The sequence below is a fragment of the Anthonomus grandis genome, chromosome 2 (assembly GCF_022605725.1).
Source record: "Anthonomus grandis grandis chromosome 2, icAntGran1.3, whole genome shotgun sequence".
In the NCBI taxonomy this organism is placed as follows: Eukaryota; Metazoa; Arthropoda; class Insecta; order Coleoptera; family Curculionidae; genus Anthonomus; species Anthonomus grandis.
Window position 1 is genome coordinate 45691420 of NC_065547.1, and position 27102 is coordinate 45718521.

Consider the following 27102-nt stretch of genomic DNA (forward strand, 5'->3'; position numbering starts at 1 on the left):
ACATTTATATTGCGCTAGTAGGTGACAGACACAATGCGTAATAATATTCCAAATATAATATTATATAATAGCTATTAAATAATAATTTAACTAGTTACAAATGATTAAATCTTTTAATAATCAAAATACTAAATAAAATAACAATTTATTTTTTCAGGTACGTACGTTATGTCATCTTACACTTGACTACATGTATCAACATATTTATCAACATAATCAACAAGTAATTTAAGTATCGTGGTTTTTAAATATATAATGTATGTAATTATCACTAAGATTACTATTTGATTTATTTGATTATTATTGTTTCTATAATAAAAATTGGTAAACGCCCCATATATTAAAATTAAAATATTTATTTACCGCCACCAGATTTGAATTTAACATTTTTGGCCTGACAAACATATTTTTCAAACGATCCAGAGGGTAGTATAGAAATTAAATTGTGAAAAAAATTAGAAATATAATATTCTCTATGAGTAAATTACACTTTATCCCTTTATTTGAAGCATTTCGTGTAACTATTAGGATATAGTGCGTATAATGAGTCTATATGTATGTATTATTCATGTACTCAAAATTTGACATAGATATAAACTCCTTTGTATACACGCAAGTCTATTATTAAAAATATTTAAATATTTATATATAAATAAAAGTTATAAAATATTTAATTTTTGATGAACATATTATTTTATACCGAGAACATGTTAATAACGTCAATACAGAATATTCTTTTCTGAATGATCACGTATCTGCAGCGCAAATTCGCATTTGAAGAATATATTGTGTAAAGGTTTCAAAAATAGACCTTATGTTCTTGATTTATTCTAAATAAATTTATGATATCTACACCATTATTTTCAAAATAGTCTTGTTCTTGTTTTTTAAATGTACAATGTACCATTTACGTTCGAAGTACGTACATATATTTCTTTTTTTTGTATATCTTGTCTTAGTGAATTGTCCCAGTAGTAAGATATGTAATCTAACTTCATTACAAAATATTCATTGAACTACTAAAATATCATTATTTGTCATCATTATTTGAATGTGAATTTAAGATACTTTATATAATTCCATGAATATGAACATACGTTGATGAGTAAATAGATATATCTGGTTAATTCGCTGTCCAGGGATGGGCTACCGCCATTCATACTTCAGACACTACTATGCATATTCTCAGAACATTTTATTAGTACACTATATGGATATTTAAGGTTTATTCAGTCACCGTTAAGCATATCCCAGGAATATCTTTTCATATTTTACATGTAGATACTTCTAGAAATTCAATTGGCTTTTTTATGTGACGTACTTTGCTGATCTTCAATATGCAATATTTTTTTATTATTTAAAATATATCGTGGGCATATTTTTTAGTAGAGACTGACACTGCAATTATTACCTATATCAACATATTTTCATTAAACAAACAAAAACAACAAGAATCGTATAAAAAGAGTTTAACGGTCCTGGAATGTAAATACATATCTACAAATCTATCATGTAATATTAAGCACATTCATATGATATTCTAAAATATCATCGAGATAATTAGGTGGTATATTTCATGAATATTGGGTGCCGTCTTGGTAGTACTAGTCTTCCCCTAAGAAAAAATCCTCCTAATCAATATCGATAACAATTTTTGGAAAAAAATATGCAAAAGCTACGCAAATCTGAAAGATTGCTTATGTATAGGTACTGGGACACCCTGTACACAACTTAAGATATTTCAATATCCTACATCTTAAAAATGATGTTAACCTTCAGATCAAACTTCTTGGAAAAACAGCTTATATCTCGTTTGTCTTTAAACCATCTTATACGCATATGAAACGATTTAAAACACAAAGCGGTCAACGTTATTAAATTATCAATAATAATATTATCAGTAGTGGCTTACTCATTTCTTCCTAATTAAATTAAGTAATTTATGTTGTTCGCTGCGTCACTGTAACGGTATTATTATTCATTGTTCTTGCGGCAGTTGAACCAGACGTACCACCTTAATAATGAGATTTTTCATTTTTGCATTTTTGCCGCTATTTATAGTGAAAAATGTGGAAATGCATTCTTACCATTTGGGTGAATGTCCCAATATCGAACCTCAACCGGAATTCAATATGAATAGGGTAAGTGTCTTAAATATTTCCTAAAAAACTGTTCAACCAATGTTAGTTTATTATTATAGATGTTAGGTATATGGTATGTAATGGAAAAAACTAGTACAGCAAGTTCCTGTATAGTCTATAACATAACCAAAAGTGATGAGCCTGATGAGTATAAGATTGAAGAGATCAGTCAGCATTTTTTGTTAGCCTTAACACCTCTGAAGCATGGATACCATTACAAGGGGACATTAAAAGTGCCTGATAGAGGGATACCTGCAAGAATGACCGTTAGCTTTCCTTTAAGTAAGTAGTGTAGTGTCATTTTTAATACATTAGGCCAAGACATTAATGCAATATGCCCAAAACATGAAGATGCATTGTCAGATTTAGTGATTAGGCCATGGAAAATCAATGTTTAAAGAGTAAGAAATATATCCAACAACTTCTATCTTCCATATCGTAGTTAATTCAATTCATTTCAAAAATACTTTACTAATCCAAAAAAATTACGATGTATATAAGTATCTAGCTATAACATTTGAGTAAAATAGTGTATTAGAGCTGCTACTACCCTACATAAAGCTATTTGGTTTTATTAGTCGAATTTGAATGATATTCAATGTTTTAGAGCCCTTTGGTTGCTCTTATGTGCCATCTATATTAAATTATGTTGGTCCAGTTAGGTCCCCACAATATCACATATTATACATCGACTTATTGGACAAAATTCCCTTAGACTTGCTGTTTTTAAATTTGGCATATCTATAGAATTTAACCTTGATTACAATTAGATGGAAAATTCCTAAAATCTAAGTTCTTGGAAAGATCGTCCAGTAATAATTGATCCGTCCACTTTATATAAAATTGTTAACAATATATTTAATTGTTATATATTACTCCTAATGTCCCTCAAAGACTCACTCTTGATTTAAAATCGTTCTCAGTTAAATACCAGAACCAATTATTGTAGGTCCATTAATTAGACGGTGTAGACTAGTCAATCACCACTGTAAAGATGTTAATTTTTTTTGTACACTTTTAGGAATATTTCAACTCATTTTGTCCAATTCCTTTATCATAGTACTTTAGTTTAAATATTTTATTATCTGTTTATACTCTTTGCTTTTTTTAAATGTACAAAAATTATGTAAACAAAATTGAGGAACAGTTAATAAAAGTATTATTATTATAGCATGTCCCAATAGAACTGTTCCAAGTTATAGTATTACTGAGAAGTAATTTTCTGAGTCTAAAGCGAAACGTTTTTAAGGTATTTATCGATTTCAGGCTACTCAGCAGGTGATTGTATATTTTACGACCCTCATATATAAAAGATTTCTTAATTAAGGTAGTCGTAAGGATAGGTAGAACTAAATTGTGGTTTTGACAAGTATTATTTACTACGAGTAAAGAGGAGTAGGACCCTGAATCTTGCAGCGATTTTTAAAAAGATGAGTAGATGTCTGCAAAATAAAGAGATGTAAGGGTCAGAATTTTTTGAGTTATAAATATGTGGCCCACAATTACCTCTCTGATTTATGTTGACAATAAGTCCCAGTGGTTTTTTTCTGGAGAACAAAAAGCATATTAAAAATCCCTTTTATTATTAAGAGGTCTCTTTGAGAAAAATGGACTACTTTTTTGGATTAAAAGTCCCTGAGTGGAAGGACTTCAAAATATGGTACCATATGTAATATGAGACTCAAATAGCACAAACATTTCGTGCTAGTTTTAGACCTAATTCTTCCTTAACAAGTCTCATATCAAGACAACCATGTGAGATTTTCTTACTTAAGTTTAAAATATGGTCTGCAACATTCAGCTCACCATCAAGTAGCACGCCAAGAAATTTGGAGACTGAAGTATATGGAAGAGCATCTTCATCCAACATTAGTATAAATTAGAATGGGCAGTAGCCCAATCTCTCTATATCCAAGTTTATCTAAAGTTGTAGAGAAACATGTAAAGGGAAGGATTTGGCATTACCTTAATAACTGATAAGCAATTTTGATTTCAAACATCAAAAGGGACCCATGATGCCATTTACAGTTTCCTTGACGTATATTTTGGGTTGAACATGGGTGAAACATATGCAGAGGTGTTCTGTGATCTATTCAAGGCTATTAGTGATTATTTGGATCAGGAAATACTGCTGGCAAAGCTTGAAAGATATAGGGTTCAGGTGAGAGGTCTTCTATCTCAGGAATTGAGTGTAGAGTTATGCAGGGCTCTGTTTTGCCTCCAATCCTACTTTATCAATGACCTTGTCTCACTTAATAAAATCTCTCACTCATCACCATTTTTGCTGATAACATTCTAGAAAAAGAGTGATCTGGCAAAACTTAAAGAGATTATAGTAAATGAACTGAAACTTATTAAAGAATTGTTCAATGCTAATCGTTGGGGTTAAGTGTGATGTTTCAATGTCTCTACTATGATTGGATAAAATTCTTTTTCATTTGGGGTGTCTTTTGTTAGTGTTTATTTTCTTGGTAATATTCAGAATGTCAAGTTTGTTTTAGAATTCAGTTAGACGTTTGTATATTAATAACTTTCTTAGATCTATGGCTATAATTGTTTCCAACAAAATAATCTTCGCTATCAGCCTAAGTGATTTAAATCTCCCTAAAGATTAAACAATGAATTTACACATGGAAAAATAGTTTTTTGAAAAATGAACGCCGGAGTTGGTTTTTTGGTGAAAACGTTCACCCCGGGGGGTAAACCTACCCCCTTTTGTATTAGTATAATACAAAAACAAAAATAATTGCAGGCAGTTCTGGCCTGAATTTATACCTCTATTTAATACTTTAGGAAAATTCTCTATGGATAAATTTATAAGGATTTTCTTAGATATACTGGTATTTTAAAAATATATAAAAAAATAACGATTTACCGGTATTCATTCCAAGAAAGCAAAAAATGAACACAAGATCCTTGTTCAACAAACCATTCCACGTAACTAATCTAGGCTTAATTCGAGAAAGCTAATATATACATAAACGAGTCGATATTTTGTAAAAACGTTTAATTTTAAAACCCACGAATATTTATTTTATTTCGTCGGAAAATCGACGACTTCCCGTTTTCAAATAAACGCGTTCCTATCGAACCCAGTCACCTCGCGACCTACATTTTAAGCCCTTTTCGACCCATAGAGCTCGGTTTCTCTATCAGCAAAGTAATTTTGATAGACAAAAAAGCCCATCGTAACGAACACACAGCCTATATAGAGACTGAGGGCCACCACTAAAGAGAGGGTAATAAACGTCGAAGGAGGGTTGGTTCTTCTGCGAGCAACAATTCGCAACACGGCCATCGCAACACTTTTTCTTAAATTAATTTTTTAATTTAGAACATTTAGGGCACTTTGAAACCAACAGGTCTTAACCGGACGAGTAGCCCTTACAACTACCGCGATGTCAAGATTGTTATTCCTTAAATAAAAACAGTTTGCCAGGGTGCCTGGATTGTACGAAAACGCCCAGGGATGTACTGTTTTTAGGCACAAGGGCTATTTGTCCCTATATGTGTACAATTCATCCAGTTTTATGATTTAAATATCGTACTCTTTACAGATCTCATAATTTATTAAAATTGTAGATAATAAATCATTTAGAGTAATAATAAGGGATTTTACTACATACGAGGCAGATAATCTAATCTGTAACTGTAAGAATGGTTTTAAAGTAAAGGTCCTGTTTACAGTAAAAAATAGAGATAGATGTAATGCTTATTAACAATTTAAGGAAGACTAAAACACTCTATAGTAAAGGAACTATTGATCTTACAGGTCTTAATACTCTATTACAGGAATGTAATTTTCGGTATACTGAATGCTTTAGATATTGTTGCTCCCTTGAGAACAACTAAAATTTTTAGTAGATATAAGTTTTTCAATCTGAATTTTTTTCTTTTATATCTCGTATGAGAAGTCGTAGCATCTGAGCTTTTCGGCCCTGTATATAAAATTGATGTAATGGAGTGCCTCACGTTCATGAGCTCCATTATTGCTGGAGTGGGGTGTTTAGCCCAATAGATTCATTTCTGACTTGGGGTTCCATGGAATGCTAACAGTTAGCCAAGGACCTCCTGCCTTGCTAATAATTTTCCTAAGGACTTAAAGGTCAGCCAGATTCCTCTTATTGCTATGGCAAACTCTGCAGCTTCTGATAGTAGAGTACAGATTGGGGTGGATCTTATGCATCCTATGATTATTCTTAGTGCCTGGTACTCTATTCAACTTTCCAATTTTAAAGATGCATATTGTTCTGTGTTCTAGATCCCTTCAAACTATTCCTATGTATACCATCAGTAGTATTTTGGGCCTCTCTTGTTAGTATTTTGATAATGTTTATCCCCCTGCTGTGCTTTAGTTATGCATTTGTTAACGTTTGGTTCATGTCATAGGGTAATGTCCAAATATTTATATTCTTCCACCTGTTCGAGCTGTATGTTGTGTAGAGTGAGTTTGTTCAGGGTGAACCTTGCTTTCCTCTTGTTGAATACCATCACTTTTGTTTTTTTGCAGGGCTTTGCATATTAGCCCAATGTCATCAGCAAATTGTAATATTGATATGTTGGGGTTAATAAACTCATCTATTAGTCTTAAGTATGCGTTAAGAGTGTGTGACTTGTACCTTTGCTTGTATATCATTCTTTTGTGAGTTCACCTGTTGATGAGTTTTTTTTATACAGACTTCCATGTTTTGTTCGTTCGTTATTGTTCCCACAGAACACAAATGTGTATAGATGGCACGGCACCTTTTTTTTTAATTTAGACTTTGAACTAGAGATGGGTTGTTATTTAATGATCTGTTATTTTTTAACTATTATTCCTTAACAACATTACGCAACTGTTGTCGCTCGTCTAAAATAACAGGTATAAAATAACTATAGAAGTTGAGATATGCAACCGTTTTTAACCTTGTAAACATGGTTGTAGCATAGCAAAAACTGAATGGGAGTACATGCAGTTCGTAATGAAATTACGTTCTGCGCATGCAGCCGACCCGGGTTCAATCCCTAAACTTTTTAATAATTTTCTCGGTAATTTTTAAATCCGATGGTGAACTTAAAGTTATTAAAATTGAAATAAAAAGCATAGTTGTAAAAAATTGTAACTAACTTTAATAACCTGTAAAATAAGGAGCAATTGGTTACACAAAATAAAAAAACATAAACTCAAAAAACATTTTACTTATAAGAAAAAATAATATCTAACAAAAAATATAGAAACTTGAACTCAAAATATAAAAATAATCGGTATAAATTCGTATTAATCAGCCAGGATTACACTAATCGTCATTATGATTAATGAACATAATGTTTTTTACCTTTGTACTTGATATTCTATTTCGGCGATCGCTTATAATTTGCCCCGTTTTAGAAAACATTCTTTCACAAGGTACAGATGTGGCTACTGTACCAAATTTTAATTTTATTAGTTCACTTAGGAAGGGGTAGTTATAACTATTGTTTTTCCACCACTTTAATGGATTTTCGGTACGTTCTAATAATGGCTCCTCCAAATATCTTTGAATTTCAATAATGGCACGTGCTTGTGACGAATGACTCGGATTTATATTTGCAGCTTTCTTGTCAAATGAATTCCAAATTGAAAACGGTTGTTGTGTTTCCGAAACCTGTTGCCTTTTTTCTTCCAAAGTGATGTTTTTTTCTTGATTTTTTTGCTCTATTAATGCGGTAATTGCATTTGTTGCGATCTTTTTTGCGTGGTGTCCAATTGACTCGCTACTGAATCCAATATTTTTATATCTCGGATCCAAAAACGTACTTAACAGAAGAGTGGAACTATTTTGCAGAGTGCTGAATCGAGTATCGATGCCCTCAAGAAGCTTGTACAAAACACCTTTTGTCATATCAGAAAACTGACTTTTTTTAAGATCTTTGTACAAATCATATAATACATTAGAAACCATGATGACGGATGAAAGAGTTACTTGTTTTTCTGTGCTCTTAAACACGGTCGTTGATTCAAAGGGTGAAAGCATTTGAATGAGTTCATCAATATACTCGAACTCCTTATTTGTGAGCATTGGCCAGTTTTCTTTTCCTAAAGCAGCTAATGTAGTTCTCACTTCTTCTTTAAGTTCCAGGAATCGTTGAAGCATATAAAATACAGAATTCCAACGAGTCACTACAGATTGGATCAACTTTTTCGGAGTTTTGCCATTTTGTTTTTGATAGGCATCCAACTTACACTTCGCAACTGCACTTCTTTTGAAGTATGAAACAATATTAGAAACTTTTGCAACAAGCGGATTGACAAGTTTTAATGCATCCTGAACAATTAAGTTTATTGTATGTGCTAAACAACCTAAATGTTTCCATTTCAATTCATCACTTATTGCCTTTTTAATATTAGCCGCGTTATCCGATATGACTAGTAAAATTTTACTTTCGATTTCCCATTCATTAGCGATCCGTTTAAGGTCCGTCGCGAGATTTTTGCTTGTATGGCTCTCACTACAAGGCCCAACCTCTAATAATACTGACTTTACTTCAAAATTTGCATCAATAAAATGTGATGTTACGGCTATAAAGCCATCATTATTAGAGGACGTCCAACAATCGGTGGTAATTGTTAGGTACTGCCTGGGCTATTTTAAGTTTTTCTTGTGCCTTAATTAACACTGCTTCGAACTTCGCTGGAAGTAATGTATTCGATAGAGTTTTTCTACTGGGAAGACAATTTCTACAAAAGAAGACAGACGATGGGTTTAGGGCATTACAAAACTCTTTAAAACCTGCATCTTCAACTTAGGAGTATATCATCAATGCTTTTTTTTGCGAAAAACCTATCTTCTTTGGGACGGAAAGCACAGCTTATCTAAACTTTTTTGTATGCTTTTCGTTTATATTAGTGTTGACTGATGATGCAACAGATGAAATAGATAAGGCAGATGAATCAGGGCGTGTTGAAGTAGTTGATGCGGTGGGTGAATGAACGGGTACTGATGACGTGGATGGAATAGAGGCAAAAGCGGTAGATACCGTTGATTGTAAATTACTACTGGATGAATATGAATAATAGTTCTCATTTGAAGTTGTTGTAGAACCACTTTCCACTAACTTTATTGACGGATGTTTTCTTTGAAGATGTTGCCTCAAATTACTTATAGATGATTTGTAAGATAACACTTGACGACAATAGTTACATCAGGCAACAATTTTATCCTTTGGTGTAAAAAAATTCCAGATGATTAATTTTTCCCCTCTAAAAGGTTTTTTGCCTCACTTGACCTGAAAGACAAAAAACCTAATTTTGAATTTTGTCTACAAAAATAAATGAACTAGTTTCTAGAATTCTTGCAATCATTGCAAATCATTTTCCTACAGCCCACAGAATCGTTAATAAATAGCGGAAAAAAATTGCTCTTCTATGTTCTATATTCCATGGTCGAATTCAAGAGCAGGGAAATTAAAAAGTCTTTTAAAAATTTGTTTTTAATTTCTCTGGTACAGGCAGGTGGCGCTTACCCCGTATACCTACGGGGTGTCCCATTAATAATCGTAATTATTTTAACACCAGATTTCTTTTGAAAAATGAAGTTAGATGTTCCTAGTCCAAAATCAACATCAGACAACCAACATGCAGGGTGATAAACTTTATGTAGGTTTTTTTTTTCAAATTTTGGCGTTAAATTTAGTATAGATTATTTGTTTTAAACGAAATTTGGAATATGGTTTTCTTTTTATAGGGCAAATTTTAAAATTAAATTATGTCATAGAGAGCGTCACTAGCAACATTATGATTTTTTTTTTAATTCCAAAACATTTTTAGGTTTGTCATAAATCAAAAATCTCACTACGAGAAATTGATTGGAATTCTTGGAAGTTGACTGGTGGAAAAATTTACATCAATGTAAAACTTCACTACATAAAATGTCCCATATCTCTGAAATTTTTTATTGCATTTCTTTGGACCTTAAGGGAAACTTGCCTAAATTATTCTGAAGAATATTGTGCTTTTCATTTCATGCGAATAGGATTTTGAGATAATGAACTTTAAACCCAGTTTTTTCACGCAAAATCCGTTACTGAATAGCCTTGAATATAAAATACAAATTATGCTATCTGTCCAGGCATCAGCTGAATATGCGCTTAGACTTAAGTGCCTGGAATAAAATATTAAATTTTCTCTTTCAAGGAAAGTCCAAGCAAAATTATTGGCTGTTAACCTTTCATTCGATTCTTATATTGACCTTAGACTGTATGAAAGTGACGTCAAAGGCATACAAAATTCGCCACAAGAGCCTGGAATAATAGAAGATACATGTTTTTGTTATTGCTGGAAGACCTAAACTTACACCGATAGACATCTGGAAAGCGGGAAGAATAGTTTAAATTTTTGGAAAATAGAAAAAATTGCGTCAAAAGCTTGGAATAAAAAATGCTTTTTTTAGTAGTTTTATTAATTAAATAATAAAAAAAATTGGAACTTTCAATATTCTATAGTACCACATTTGGTTGATTATGCATTAATAGCTCAATTCTCTGTAAAATACGTGATCTAAGTTTAGTGCATAACTGCTGAAAAAAGGTGACAAACTTTTCTTCATTTTAAATTATTCCCCAAAAAATTGTCAAATGTTTCTGATTTTTGACACATTTTTCTCACTATCAAAATATTTTGCCAATTTTGAACTTATTCTAGCTAAATACAAATATTTTGGTATATTCTCCATATTATGGGAAAATTTCCTATCACTAGCAAGCTACAAATGACTGTAGAATCTGCGACTACTGGAGCATGATTAGTTATTGACCTTTAACTATAAATTCTTCATCCACGTTATTAATAAATATATCGTAATCAAGTTCTATATTTACATCTTCAATTTTTAAATAGTTGTGCAAGACGATAGACGCATATTATATACTCAATGCATGTTTTTTCAATAAATGTTTACCTGATATACTTTGTCTATCAATGTCCAAAGATCAAATTCAACCTAAGATTGTACCAAATAGCCAAATATTTATGGTTTGCCCTAAAATGCTACAGAAACGTTTCTCCGTTACATCATTGTGCTAAACTATTATGAAACTACTCGTATTTTAGGTGTTGCGGGAAAATCCTCCTTTACAGTCTTCATGACTGACTATGACACCTACGCAGGCATTTTCACTTGTCAAAAGTTAACTTTCGCCCATAGACAATCCGCCACGATTTTGTCCAGGACAAGAACTTTGGACAAAATGTACACCGATAAGGTATGTATGTATAAAATATTTGTTGCATTTAAGCATAATAACCCGTGGGGTTTTGTAGCTGAGGACAAGATTGGCTAACTCACAAATAGATCCCTTCGAGCTATCGCTGATTAGTCAAAGAGACTGTCCGAGAGACCTGACTGCTGGTTACAATATCAATATTAATGACGAAACGATTTCCGCTAAAGCTGCTGGTGATGTTATCAGGAAAGCTGGAGAAAAAATAGGTAGGTGCGATTAAAATTGACAACAAACGTTAAACAAGAAAAATAACAATAATTAATAGTTATTTTCTTGAAATATTTACAAAAAAGTTTCTTCTTACATATGGAAAGCCTGGAATATTATTAACAATTTGCGAAAAAAAAACACAAGAATTATGTCGTCAGTTAATAAATATTTTATTGAAAAAAAGTTTTTTAACGCTTTTTTTACTGAAAAATTGTCCTGATTTTTCTGAGAGTATTCTAAAAGCGAATAAAACCCAAAACGAATGTTTATTAAAGAAAAGATATATTTCCCACGTCGAGAAATAACACTAAATAAGAATAATCAGTTAAACTATTGCGATCGCGAAGCTGGCTTGCAAATTCGTCTATCCCCCAAAAACGACTGACTTGTTCCTTCTCGTCGACCTCGCGTACCGAGTTGGTCTACGTGACCTATTTTGCTTAGTCTTAATTTTTTTTTCGTAAGGCGGCGCCATTTATTGCTAACAATTCGTAGTGCCGCCCTCATAAAGTTGCTGTTTTTTAAGAATGTGATTTGAAAAGGTGTTGATCAGGTCTGATGATGCCTTTCGCCCTTAAAGGCACACGTGTAACCTGTTTTCAATATAAATATAAGTTCGATAGACTTTTGACCAAACTTGTCGAAAAGTTTTTTTTTACAACTAGACAATAACAATAATTTGTTAATTTTAAATAAATTATTCTTAATAGTTTAGAAAATATTAGAGACCCAAAAGTTTTGAAAAAAGTCTAATAAATAATGTTTTAAAAAAATAAACTTTTATTAAATTTTATCTACTTGTAGTGCACAAGTAATATAATAGTCAATTTGATTATAACAATTTTGGTTTATCTTTTAACCATCCAAATTTTTTCACTGGTAAGATTTTTGGGTTTCCGGATCAGTGAAATAAAGATCCAGTTTAGCTTAAAATAGCCGACGTTTCGCAAAATACATTTGGGCACTAAAAATTCAATATTTTTTCTTTTGTGAAAATGAAAACAGGATTTTTTTTGGTTGAGAACCCTTACAAGGTAATAACTTTGACCCTACCCACATATAACAACAACTTTCACATAGAAGTTGGATAAAAAATTTGGAAAAAAATTTAGAAAGAAGAAAAACACAACATATAAAAACGGGTGGAAATCATTTCTTATTCTACTTAAGCCTTTTTTTTTTAATAAAATAAAAATAAATATAAATTAACATAGACGGGAAAAACATTTAGATATAACGGACAGTACATGGATATTTCTTTATATAAGAAAAGACACGTACAAATTAAAATGTTTTGATATAATGGTAAAGATAAATTTTTGATTTATATCAGGGTCTCTTTGAGAATATGGACGACTTCTTTCAATAATGGTAAAGTGCAATAATGAAATATGTACTATCGATAGTTCTCAATTATTTATTTTGATTTTTTTTGTTTTGGTGAATTTTACCATTACCATTTTAGCATTATTTTATCTAAGTTGTTGTAGTACTCAGAGCTTAGTTTTTCTATATCAGCTTTTTTGTTGACAGAATTACGTTTTTGGATATGTATCATTTCTGATATTGTTCTCTTCTTTTAGTTAGCCTGTTAATTTAAAACCGATACCTATATTGTCGAAATCCAAGTTGTGACCTGTGTCTTGTTTGTGTAGTATTAAAGGTGCATTCACAATAAATTCGTGGGTGGAGTGACACTTGGACATGCATGCTAAGTAGGTTATAAGTAATTGGACCATTCACAATAAAATTCAACTTTAGCATGTGCACTTTTGCTGTTAAAAGAATAATTAATTTTCAGGGATGCAGTGAAAGTGTTAAAGCCACCTAATCCCCTGATCAGTCTTATTTATAAATATAGGTACATGATTATATTAAGTTTTCAAGGCAAAAATAACTGAAAAACATAATAACACTCAACATACGTACTTATAACGAAAAATATATGATGACTGAAGATGAAATCCAAAAATATAGCAAACAAAAAGGTTATCAAGGATATTTAGTATACTCGTAATAAATATAATAAAGTAGTTTATTTCCCTGAGAGATCTTTTAAATTTATGAGATTTATTTATCGTTCCTCCATTAAGACACCAGTGTTTGGTTCAAAATAATCAAAGTTATCATAGTGGATATCTGTGTTTGCTCTAATATATTTTATATCAATTGAAGCATCTAGCAGAACATTGCGCTCAATTGACTCTTTTGAGGAAACTTCGAGTTTTTGCTTTTTTCTGGTAGTTAATTTTGGTTTCTTGCTTCTTTCTATATTACTTTCTTGATGAGGATTGACGATCTGAGCATCTGTCCTTTGACCTGATCATCTAAATTATGAAAGTGTTATAAAGTTATAATTACAAATTGAATTGTATTGAACACTCTGCAACAGAAGCCCTATAGTTTTTCTTTTGGTATAAGAGACCTATTTCCTATATCTGCCTTATCATAAAGAGGCCTATAATTCAAAACACATTGGAGCAAAAAATCAACATTGCATTCTCCCTGCTGATTGCGTAATTAAATTTCTTTATTACATGGAAATAAAGGGTGTTTTTTTAGAGGCAGAGAACTTTAAATTGAAATGAAACACAAAATATTTTATTGATACGAACGAATTTGCTTTTATATTAAAGAATTTTTTTAGCATTAATATTTAAAAATGATTTCGGGCATGTGACCCCCACGGCTGGCGCGTACGTGGCGTAATCTAGAGGTCCAATTTTCACACACTCTTTTCAGTACTGCAGGCTGTATTTCGGCAATCACGCATAGTATGTTGGCTTCCAAGTGCTCAAGTGTATCGGGTTTATCAGCGTAGACATGCGACTTAACATAGCCCCAAAGAAAATAATCTAATGGCCTCAAGTCGCACGAACAAGCTGGCCAGTTTACAGGTCCATTCCTTGAAATTATTCGTAGCTCGAATGTCTCTTGCAGTAAATTAATTGCTTGGCGCGCTGTATGGCACGTGGCACCGTCCTACTGAAACCACATTTCTGCATTGCCTGCAACGGCTTCCAATTGAGGCACAAAAAAGTTGGTTATCATGTTTCTGTATCGCTCACCGTTTACTGTAACGTTCTGACCATCAGTATTTCTGAAGACATAAGGACCAATTAATTATTCCACCGGCCTATAAAGCGCACCAAACGGTTAGTTTTTTTGGATGTAACGGTTTTTCGCCAATAGCTCGTGGATTCTCATCCCCCAAATTCGGTATTTCTGCTTGTTTACATAGCCATTTAACCAAAAGTGTGCTTCATCACTGAACAAAATTTTCATATGAAATCGTGGATCATCAGCAATCTTTCCTTCCGCCCATTCAGCTAATGTACGGCGCAAAAGATGATCCTGGGGTTTCAACTCCTGGACAAGTTGAATTTTATATGCTCGCAATCCGAGATTGTGCAAAATTTTCCATAAAGTGGATGGACATAAGTTCACTTGTTGAGAACGACGACGAATTAACACATTTGGATCATTATCAACACTATGCACAGCAGCTATCGCTTGTTGCGTGCGCACTGTACGGCGTCTTACGGAATGCGTATTGTCGACTAGAGTAAAAGTATTGTGAAAACGATCAACAATTTCTCGAATTAATCTCTCTGAAGGACGATTATGAGCACCATAAACTCGTAATGCCCGATGTGTTTCTCGAATAGGACCATGTCTTTCAAAATAAATTTGAACAATTTGGAAACGTTGCTCTGGCGTAAGTCTGTTTATGATGTATTGCCAAACCAAACTAATCTAAAAATAACCCAGAATTGTCAGGTCAGCTGTCATAAAAACGAGTGTTGCAAAATGAAAGTTCTCCGCCTCTAAAAAAAACACCCTTTACAATAAAAATACAAGCACACACAATTCGACAAATATATTAACAAAATAATCATAAAAATCAAAATCGGTGAATCACCGAAAAAATAACTACAGCACATGTGCTATATGTTCAGACCTTATATTTATAAATCTATTGGGAACGGCTGTTAATATGGCGAATTCACACTTGACGTCGAACTTGAATGCACCTTTACAAGTAGTATAGTATAGTATTATACTAAAGCAGTCAAATTTTGTTCGAGTAGCTAGTTCTTTTGGTCATTTTTTATGTTCCCTAAGTCGGTCTTTTAAATATCTCGATGTCTGTCCTACGCAACATTCGTCACAATTGCTACATGGAATGCGATAAATGACGTGTGACATTAGAAGGTTTTCCGTTTTTGTATTTAGTTTTGAAAAGTACGTTGTTTTACAACATTTTTGTGTTATTTTTGTTTATAAGTTCCTTGTTCTGTACTTATTAGTTGTTCTGTTAGTCCAAAAACATATAGTAATCTGTAAAAAATGTTTTCTTCATCTAGATTTAAGTTTTCGTTTGAAACTGTTCGTTGTTGTATGATGGTGTTATTTTTCTTGTAATGAATTTTCCTACTTAACGATAATTGATATCTATAAGCATTTTCTGAATAAATTCCATGTTTGAATTGTGATATTTGATTTATCCTTTAATGAATGTAGAGAAAAATAATTGATGTATGTACCTTTCTGAAAATGTTGGTTTCTGGTACCTACCAGTGGTTTTTTAATTCACCATTTGCTCCTCTTATAATTTCAATATCCAGAAAAGATATTTTTTTACAATTTTTCTCGTTCGAGGGTGAATTGTAATTGCGGGTGATAATTATTAAATATCATGAAAATGGTGTGATATTGATTTAAAGGGATAGAAGTTAAAATATCATCAACGTACCTTTTAGGTATTTAAAAAGGTAGTTTTCTAATGGCTTTTTCTTGCAATTCGTGTATAACTAAGTCTGCACATATTGGAGATAAACAATTACCCATTGAAAGACACACACTTTTTGACTGTAAAAATCATTATTAAATTGAAAATAGTTATTTTTAAAAACGAAATTCATTAGATCTAAAAGAAACTTAAAGCGATTCCCTGTAGTATTATTATGGACTAATTGCAATTTTTCTTGCAGATCATTTATGACAACTTCAGTTGGAATATTGGTAAACAGAGATACAACATCTAGAGAAATAATTTCGTAGTTTTCAGGTAAAAGGATCCCTCTAATATCTTCAAACGAATTCTTCATATATCGTTCGTTTTGTGTGTTATTTTAATGACCCAGTTTAATTTTTAAGGGTTTAATTGGATAAATGGTCGAGTAAAATCGAAGCTTTTCAAATTTTGTATTTCTTTAATTACCAACGTTTCATCAATTAATTATTGTTAACTACATTGTTACTTACACACCAACATCCTCAATAACAAATAAACCAAATGCAATCATTTGAAACAGCGTCAGTTCCATTTGTCGCAATTTAACGAAGAGCCTTGATTTTTCTGTTTGCCCTGAAGAAGGCCTAATATAGGCCGAAACGTTGGTAATTCAAGAATTAAAAAAAAAATTAAAAAGCATTTATCCAACTATAGCGTTTGTCTTTGATAAACATTTGACTTAAAACGGCACTAATAAATTTAGTTAAATTGTAAAGTGGAGAACCAATAAAGGTACTCTAAGCCGAAGAGGTACTCCTTGTTATTAATAATCGTTTAACCTTCTAATTAAAGAAACACAAGCGTGAAAATTAAAAGAAATAAATATTTTTTTTAATCTTCCAGGCATTATTTCCATTGTCTAAAAGATTTAAATCCTATTATTTTTACCAATTATAAAATAGACTTAAATAAAAATAAATATACGAAAATTGAAAAAATTGAATTTTAAATTTACTAGACATGAGGCTATTAATTAGATTAAAAAATAATTTCTTTGAAAGTAAGTTCTTAATATTAATAATATAGCAAATATTTAAAAAAATATTTGGCTAAGAATAGACTTTCTTCAAAATTGATTTTTATGCATTTTTCATGAACTTATTTGGCATCAAATAATATTTTTAAAAATGTCTTAAAAAATAAATTTTTTAAACATAAATGAATTTCCATATTTTAATTAAAATAACGGTAGGTACTTCATTTAATAAATATATCCTTTCAGTTCTGTATGTTCTTCTATTTAAAATGTTGAAAAATGTAAAAAAAATATATCTTTCATTGTAAGTACTTTTATGAATTTGTAGTCGTTGTTATTTAATAAATATTGATATATTTTAAAACAAATAATACATTTATTTTAAATAATTGTTTTGTAAAAAAGTATTGCTTTTAGCAACAAAACAAACAAAATGAAAAACATAATGCTTAATAGATTTTTCAGATTTTGTACTATTTGATCTGTATTTTATTATTCTAAGACACAAGTTTTTTTATCCCTGGTACGTTGATTGTTAATTCAAACTTTCAAATATAATACAAACATTTGCTTAAAAAATTAATAAATAGGTAATTCAAATTCACCGCAACAATGTAATAAAGTATGTCAAAAAATGTTCTGAGGTACATCAAACATTTATTTACTCGCTTTCAAAATGAATGTTTCCCGCAAAATAAAAACGGTTTAACGAACAAACCATAAGAAATAAGATTTATCTATTACATTCAGTTTGTTACAGTGTTATTTTTATTTGCAGGCGACGGTGTGGAATACATTTCAGGAAAAACTAAGGAAGTTTACGATAAAGTTGCCAATAAAGAAGTTGAAAGTGCCAGAGTGGAAGAAATAACTGAGAGAACTAGGGGTCAGTATAGTAAAACTATGGATGCTGATGCCGAGTGGTTGCCATAAAAAGATAGAGACAAATTTTACATTGTGTATACCAAATATTATTTTTACTTGTATATTTTATAGATGTATTCTTTTAGTGTTCCTTAATGATGTGAAATAAACCTCTACGTATGCAAAAGGGAGTCTGGAGAGGCTGTAATAAAACTGCGCCAATTATTTTTACATCTTATACTCAAATCCATATGTGCAATAGTTCTCTAAACTTAGATAATAAATTAATTAATTTAAAAGTTTTTCTTGGGTTTTATTTACCATTTAGAAGAAATTCGCTATAATATGGCCTCCGTGCCTTTGGAATGTCCTGTTTTATGTATTATTCGTTGAAGCTGGAACCTAAAAAAAAACCCAAGTTTTACTTTATAATTTTTATAAAATATTTAAAACAAAGAGTTGCTAAAACTCAAGTTTTTATTTTTTTGTTCGTTAGGTCATATGAAGACAAATTCCGTATTTTACGTCAAAACTAACCTTCGTAACCCGTTAAGGCACTTTTTGGGAACTTAACGTTAAAACACTTTAAGGGTCTAATGCAAAAAGTTGCAAGTTTCGAGAAAATCGACTTTAAAGGTTTTAATTTTTTTCCTGGAAATACTATCTTTAATATGTTTTTATATTTTTTACATAAGGCTCCTTCAACAATCCAAACTGAGAATGAAATGATGTTTTTCGGGTTTAGTTAGACACATTACGAGAGAAAAACACTATTTCCAGACGATCCAAACACTATTTAAAAAATGAAACGATGATATATAAAATAGGTGGAAAAATCAAATTGTCATTTATATATCCCTATCTCAGTTTAAAAATTAGAAAAGGATGGAAATGAAATGATGTTTTTCGGGCTTAGTTAGACACATTACGGGAGAAAAACACTATTTCCAGGCGATCCAAACACTATTTAAAAAATGAAACGATGATATATAAAATAGGTGAAAAAATCGAATTGTCATTTATATATCCCTATCTCAGTTTAAAAATTAAAAAAGGATGGGAATGAAATGATGTTTTTCGGGTTTAGTTAGACACATTACGGGAGAAAAACACTATTTCCAGGCGATCCAAACACTATTTAAAAAATGAAACGATGATATATAAAATAGGTGGAAAAATCAAATTGTCATTTATATATCCCTATCACAGTTTAAAAATTAGAAAAGGATGGAAATGAAATGATGTTTTTCGGGCTTAGTCAGACACATTACGGGAGAAAAACACTATTTCCAGGCGATCCAAACACTATTTAAAAAATGAAACGATGATATATAAAATAGGTGAAAAAATCAAATTGTCATTTATATATCCCTATCTCAGTTTAAAAATTAAAAAAGGATGGGAATGAAATGATGTTTTTCGGGTTTAGTTAGACACATTACGGGAGAAAAACACTATTTCCAGGCGATCCAAACACTATTTAAAAAATGAAACGATGATATATAAAATAGGTGAAAAAATCAAATTGTCATTTATATATCCCTATCTCAGTTTAAAAATTAAAAAAGGATGGGAATGAAATGATGTTTTTCGGGTTTAGTTAGACACATTAGGGGAGGAAAACACTATTTCCAGGCGATCCAAACACTATTTAAAAAACGAAACGATGATATATAAAATAGGTGAAAAAATCAAATTGTCATTTATATATCCCTATCTCAGTTTAAAAATTAAAAAAGGATGGGAATGAAATGATGTTTTTCGGGTTTAGTTAGACACATTACGGGAGAAAAACACTATTTCCAGGCGATCCAAACACTATTTAAAAAATGAAACGATGATATATAAAATAGGTGAAAAAATCAAATTGTCATTTATATATCCCTATCTCAGTTTAAAAATTAAAAAAGGATGGGAATGAAATGATGTTTTTCGGGTTTAGTTAGACACATTACGGGAGAAAAACACTATTTCCAGGCGATCCAAACACTATTTAAAAAATGAAACGATGATATATAAAATAGGTGAAAAAATCAAATTGTCATTTATATATCCCTATCTCAGTTTAAAAATTAAAAAAGATGGGAATGAAATGATGTTTTTCGGGTTTAGTTAGACACATTACGGGAGAAAAACACTATTTCCAGGCGATCCAAACACTATTTAAAAAATGAAACGATGATATATAAAATAGGTGAAAAACTCGAATTGTCATTTATATATCCCTATCTCAGTTTAAAAATTAAAAAAGGATGGGAATGAAATGATGTTTTTCGGGTTTAGTTAGACACATTACGGGAGAAAAACACTATTTCCAGGCGATCCAAACACTATTTAAAAAATGAAACGATGATATATAAAATAGGTGAAAAAATCAAATTGTCATTTATATATCCCTATCTCAGTTTAAAAATTAAAAAAGATGGGAATGAAATGATGTTTTTCGGGTTTAGTTAGACACATTACGGGAGAAAAACACTATTTCCAGGCGATCCAAACACTATTTAAAAAACGAAACGATGATATATAAAATAGGTGAAAAAATCAAATTGTCATTTATATATCCCTACCTCAGTTTAAAAATTAAAAAAGGATGGGAATGAAATGATGTTTTTCGGGTTTAGTTAGACACATTACGGGAGAAAAACACTATTTCCAGGCGATCCAAACACTATTTAAAAAACGAAACGATGATATATAAAATAGGTGAAAAAATCAAATTGTCATTTATATATCCCTATCTCAGTTTAAAAATTAAAAAAGGATGGGAATGAAATGATGTTTTTCGGGTTTAGTTAGACACATTAGGGGAGGAAAACACTATTTCCAGGCGATCCAAACACTATTTAAAAAACGAAACGATGATATATAAAATAGGTGAAAAAATCAAATTGTCATTTATATATCCCTATCTCAGTTTAAAAATTAAAAAAGGATGGGAATGAAATGATGTTTTTCGGGTTTAGTTAGACACATTACGGGAGAAAAACACTATTTCCAGGCGATCCAAACACTATTTAAAAAACGAAACGATGATATATAAAATAGGTGAAAAAATCAAATTGTCATTTATATATCCCTATCTCAGTTTAAAAATTAAAAAAGGATGGGAATGAAATGATGTTTTTCGGGTTTAGTTAGACACATTAGGGGAGAAAAACACTATTTCCAGGCCATCCAAACACTATTTAAAAAACGAAACGATGATATATAAAATAGGTGAAAAAATCAAATTGTCATTTATATATCCCTATCTCAGTTTAAAAATTAAAAAAGGATGGGAATGAAATGATGTTTTTCGGGTTTAGTTAGACACATTAGGGGAGGAAAACACTATTTCCAGGCGATCCAAACACTATTTAAAAAACGAAACGATGATATATAAAATAGGTGAAAAAATCAAATTGTCATTTATATATCCCTATCTCAGTTTAAAAATTAAAAAAGGATGGGAATGAAATGATGTTTTTCGGGTTTAGTTAGACACATTAGGGGAGGAAAACACTATTTCCAGGCGATCCAAACACTATTTAAAAAATGAAACGATGATATATAAAATAGGTGGAAAAATCGAATTGTCATTTATATATCCCTATCTCAGTTTAAAAATTAGAAAAGGATGGGAATGAAATGATGTTTTTCGGGTTTAGTTAGACACATTACGGGAGAAAAACACTATTTCCAGGCGATCCAAACACTATTTAAAAAATGAAACGATGATATATAAAATAGGTGGAAAACTCGAATTGTCATTTATATATCCCTATCTCAGTTTAAAAATTAAAAAAGGATAAGAATGAAATGATGTTTTTCGGGTTTAGTTAGACACATTAGGGGAGGAAAACACTATTTCCAGGCGATCCAAACACTATTTAAAAAACGAAACGATGATATATAAAATAGGTGAAAAAATCAAATTGTCATTTATATATCCCTATCTCAGTTTAAAAATTAAAAAAAGATGGGAATGAAATGATGTTTTTCGGGTTTAGTTAGACACATTACGGGAGAAAAACACTATTTCCAGGCGATCCAAACACTATTTAAAAAATGAAACGATGATATATAAAATAGGTGGAAAAATCGAATTGTCATTTATATATCCCTATCTCAGTTTAAAAATTAGAAAAGGATGGGAATGAAATGATGTTTTTCGGGTTTAGTTAGACACATTACGGGAGAAAAACACTATTTCCAGGCGATCCAAACACTATTTAAAAAATGAAACGATGATATATAAAATAGGTGAAAAACTCGAATTGTCATTTATATATCCCTATCTCAGTTTAAAAATTAAAAAAAGATGGGAATGAAATGATGTTTTTCGGGTTTAGTTAGACACATTACGGGAGAAAAACACTATTTCCAGGCCATCCAAACACTATTTAAAAAACGAAACGATGATATATAAAATAGGTGAAAAAATCAAATTGTCATTTATATATCCCTATCTCAGTTTAAAAATTAGAAAAGGATGGGAATGAAATGATGTTTTTCGGGTTTAGTTAGACACATTACGGGAGAAAAACACTATTTCCAGGCGATCCAAACACTATTTAAAAAACGAAACGATGATATATAAAATAGGTGAAAAAATCAAATTGTCATTTATATATCCCTATCTCAGTTTAAAAATTAAAAAAAGATGGGAATGAAATGATGTTTTTCGGGTTTAGTTAGACACATTACGGGAGAAAAACACTATTTCCAGGCGATCCAAACACTATTTAAAAAATGAAACGATGATATATAAAATAGGTGGAAAAATCGAATTGTCATTTATATATCCCTATCTCAGTTTAAAAATTAGAAAAGGATGGGAATGAAATGATGTTTTTCGGGTTTAGTTAGACACATTACGGGAGAAAAACACTATTTCCAGGCGATCCAAACACTATTTAAAAAATGAAACGATGATATATAAAATAGGTGAAAAACTCGAATTGTCATTTATATATCCCTATCTCAGTTTAAAAATTAAAAAAGGATGGGAATGAAATGATGTTTTTCGGGTTTAGTTAGACACATTAGGGGAGGAAAACACTATTTCCAGGCGATCCAAACACTATTTAAAAAACGAAACGATGATATATAAAATAGGTGAAAAAATCAAATTGTCATTTATATATCCCTATCTCAGTTTAAAAATTAAAAAAAGGTGGGAATGAAATGATGTTTTTCGGGTTTAGTTAGACACATTACGGGAGAAAAACACTATTTCCAGGCGATCCAAACACTATTTAAAAAATGAAACGATGATATATAAAATAGGTGGAAAAATCGAATTGTCATTTATATATCCCTATCTCAGTTTAAAAATTAGAAAAGGATGGGAATGAAATGATGTTTTTCGGGTTTAGTTAGACACATTAGGGGAGGAAAACACTATTTCCAGGCGATCCAAACACTATTTAAAAAATGAAACGATGATATATAAAATAGGTGGAAAAATCGAATTGTCATTTATATATCCCTATCTCAGTTTAAAAATTAGAAAAGGATGGGAATGAAATGATGTTTTTCGGGTTTAGTTAGACACATTAGGGGAGGAAAACACTATTTCCAGGCGATCCAAACACTATTTAAAAAATGAAACGATGATATATAAAATAGGTGGAAAAATCAAATTGTCATTTATATATCCCTATCTCAGTTTAAAAATTAAAAAAGGATGGGAATGAAATGATGTTTGTCGGGTTTAGTTAGACACATTACGGGAGAAAAACACTATTTCCAGGCGATCCAAACACTATTTAAAAAATGAAACGATGATATATAAAATAGGTGGAAAAATCGAATTGTCATTTATATATCCCTATCTCAGTTTAAAAATTAGAAAAGGATGGGAATGAAATGATGTTTTTCGGGTTTAGTTAGACACATTACGGGAGAAAAACACTATTTCCAGGCGATCCAAACACTATTTAAAAAATGAAACGATGATATATAAAATAGGTGGAAAAATCAAATTGTCATTTATATATCCCTATCTCAGTTTAAAAATTAAAAAAGGATGGGAATGAAATGATGTTTTTCGGGTTTAGTTAGACACATTACGGGAGAAAAACACTATTTCCAGGCGATCCAAACACTATTTAAAAAATGAAACGATGATATATAAAATAGGTGGAAAAATCGAATTGTCATTTATATATCCCTATCTCAGTTTAAAAATTAGAAAAGGATGGGAATGAAATGATGTTTTTCGGGTTTAGTTAGACACATTACGGGAGAAAAACACTATTTCCAGGCGATCCAAACACTATTTAAAAAACGAAACGATGATATATAAAATAGGTGAAAAAATCAAATTGTCATTTATATATCCCTATCTCAGTTTAAAAATTAAAAAAGGATGGGAATGAAATGATGTTTTTCGGGTTTAGTTAGACACATTAGGGGAGGAAAACACTATTTCCAGGCGATCCAAACACTATTTAAAAAATGAAACGATGATATATAAAATAGGTGGAAAAATCAAATTGTCATTTATATATCCCTATCTCAGTTTAAAAATTAAAAAAGGATGGGAATGAAATGATGTTTGTCGGGTTTAGTTAGACACATTACGGGAGAAAAACACTATTTCCAGGCGATCCAAACACTATTTAAAAAATGAAACGATGATATATAAAATAGGTGGAAAAATCGAATTGTCATTTATATATCCCTATCTCAGTTTAAAAATTAGAAAAGGATGGGAATGAAATGATGTTTTTCGGGTTTAGTTAGACACATTACGGGAGAAAAACACTATTTCCAGGCGATCCAAACACTATTTAAAAAATGAAACGATGATATATAAAATAGGTGGAAAAATCAAATTGTCATTTATATATCCCTATCTCAGTTTAAAAATTAAAAAAGGATGGGAATGAAATGATGTTTTTCGGGTTTAGTTAGACACATTACGGGAGAAAAACACTATTTCCAGGCGATCCAAACACTATTTAAAAAATGAAACGATGATATATAAAATAGGTGGAAAAATCGAATTGTCATTTATATATCCCTATCTCAGTTTAAAAATTAGAAAAGGATGGGAATGAAATGATGTTTTTCGGGTTTAGTTAGACACATTACGGGAGAAAAACACTATTTCCAGGCGATCCAAACACTATTTAAAAAATGAAACGATGATATATAAAATAGGTGGAAAAATCAAATTGTCATTTATATATCCCTATCTCAGTTTAAAAATTAAAAAAGGATGGGAATGAAATGATGTTTTTCGGGTTTAGTTAGACACATTACGGGAGAAAAACACTATTTCCAGGCGATCCAAACACTATTTAAAAAATGAAACGATGATATATAAAATAGGTGGAAAAATCGAATTGTCATTTATATATCCCTATCTCAGTTTAAAAATTAAAAAAGGATGGGAATGAAATGATGTTTTTCGGGTTTAGTTAGACACATTACGGGAGAAAAACACTATTTCCAGGCGATCCAAACACTATTTAAAAAATGAAACGATGATATATAAAATAGGTGAAAAACTCGAATTGTCATTTATATATCCCTATCTCAGTTTAAAAATTAAAAAAGGATGGGAATGAAATTATGTTTTTCGGGTTTAATTAGACCCATTAGGGGAGAAAAACACTATTTCCAGGTGATCCAAACACTATTTAAAAAATGAAACGATGATATATAAAATAGGTGAAAAACTCGAATTGTCATTTATATATCCCTATCTCAGTTTAAAAATTAAAAAAGGATGGGAATGAAATGTTTTTCGGGTTTAGTTAGACACATTACGGGAGAAAAACACTATTTCCAGGTGATCCAAACACTATTTAAAAAATGAAACGATGATATATAAAATAGGTGGAAAACTCGAACTGTCATTTATATATCCCTATCTCAGTTTAAAAATTAAAAAAGGATGGGAATGAAATGATGTTTTTCGGGTTTAGTTAGACACATTACGGGAGAAAAACACTATTTCCAGGCGATCCAAACACTATTTAAAAAATGAAACGATGATATATAAAATAGGTGAAAAACTCGAATTGTCATTTATATATCCCTATCTCAGTTTAAAAATTAAAAAAGGATGGGAATGAAATTATGTTTTTCGGGTTTAATTAGACCCATTAGGGGAGAAAAACACTATTTCCAGGTGATCCAAACACTATTTAAAAAATGAAACGATGATATATAAAATAGGTGAAAAACTCGAATTGTCATTTATATATCCCTATCTCAGTTTAAAAATTAAAAAAGGATGGGAATGAAATGATGTTTTTCGGGTTTAGTTAGACACATTACGGGAGAAAAACACTATTTCCAGGTGATCCAAACACTATTTAAAAAATGAAACGATGATATATAAAATAGGTGGAAAACTCGAATTGTCATTTATATATCCCTATCTCAGTTTAAAAATTAAAAAAGGATGGGAATGAAATTATGTTTTTCGGGTTTAATTAGACCCATTAGGGGAGAAAAACACTATTTCCAGGCGATCCAAACACTATTTAAAAAATGAAACGATGATATATAAAATAGGTGGAAAAATCGAATTGTCATTTATATATCCCTATCTCAGTTTAAAAATTAAAAAAGGATGGGAATGAAATTATGTTTTTCGGGTTTAATTAGACCCATTAGGGGAGAAAAACACTATTTCCAGGTGATCCAAACACTATTTAAAAAATGAAACGATGATATATAAAATAGGTGGAAAACTCGAACTGTCATTTATATATCCCTATCTCAGTTTAAAAATTAAAAAAGGATGGGAATGAAATGATGTTTTTCGGGTTTAGTTAGACACATTACGGGAGAAAAACACTATTTCCAGGCGATCCAAACACTATTTAAAAAATGAAACGATGATATATAAAATAGGTGGAAAAATCGAA

The 27102-nt window shown here is 30.9% G+C and overlaps 2 protein-coding genes across 6 annotated transcripts in view; one reads left to right on the forward strand and one right to left on the reverse strand.

The window, feature by feature from the left end:
• Positions 1-27102, reverse strand: part of LOC126747676 (zinc finger protein 142-like) — an 86356-nt gene that overhangs the window by 37729 nt on the left and 21525 nt on the right. The window contains exon 8 of one of the 2 annotated variants that reach the window (XR_007664324.1): positions 18551-18631. Coding sequence is in view for 1 of the 2 variants with exons in the window: in XM_050456453.1 (XP_050312410.1) it covers positions 18605-18631 (27 nt within the window). In the remaining variant the exon portion in view is untranslated. Of the gene's footprint in view, positions 1-18451; positions 18632-27102 lie in introns of those variants that run through there. The other variant, XM_050456453.1, reaches the window with a different exon arrangement.
• Positions 1831-18531, forward strand: LOC126747683 (apolipoprotein D-like). Of its 4 annotated transcripts, none has more exons than XM_050456488.1 (6): positions 1831-2141; positions 2201-2423; positions 11209-11360; positions 11419-11587; positions 18144-18251; positions 18376-18531. In XM_050456488.1, exons 1-6 carry the CDS (start codon positions 2022-2024, stop codon positions 18396-18398), a joined length of 795 nt encoding a protein of 264 aa, XP_050312445.1. In that variant the 5' UTR covers positions 1831-2021; the 3' UTR covers positions 18399-18531. The 4 variants fall into 4 exon arrangements, with proteins under 4 accessions (XP_050312445.1, XP_050312452.1, XP_050312436.1 ...); XM_050456479.1 differs by having other exon boundaries at positions 1832-2141; positions 18144-18324; XM_050456495.1 differs by lacking the exons at positions 18144-18251; positions 18376-18531 and adding an exon at positions 16586-16611.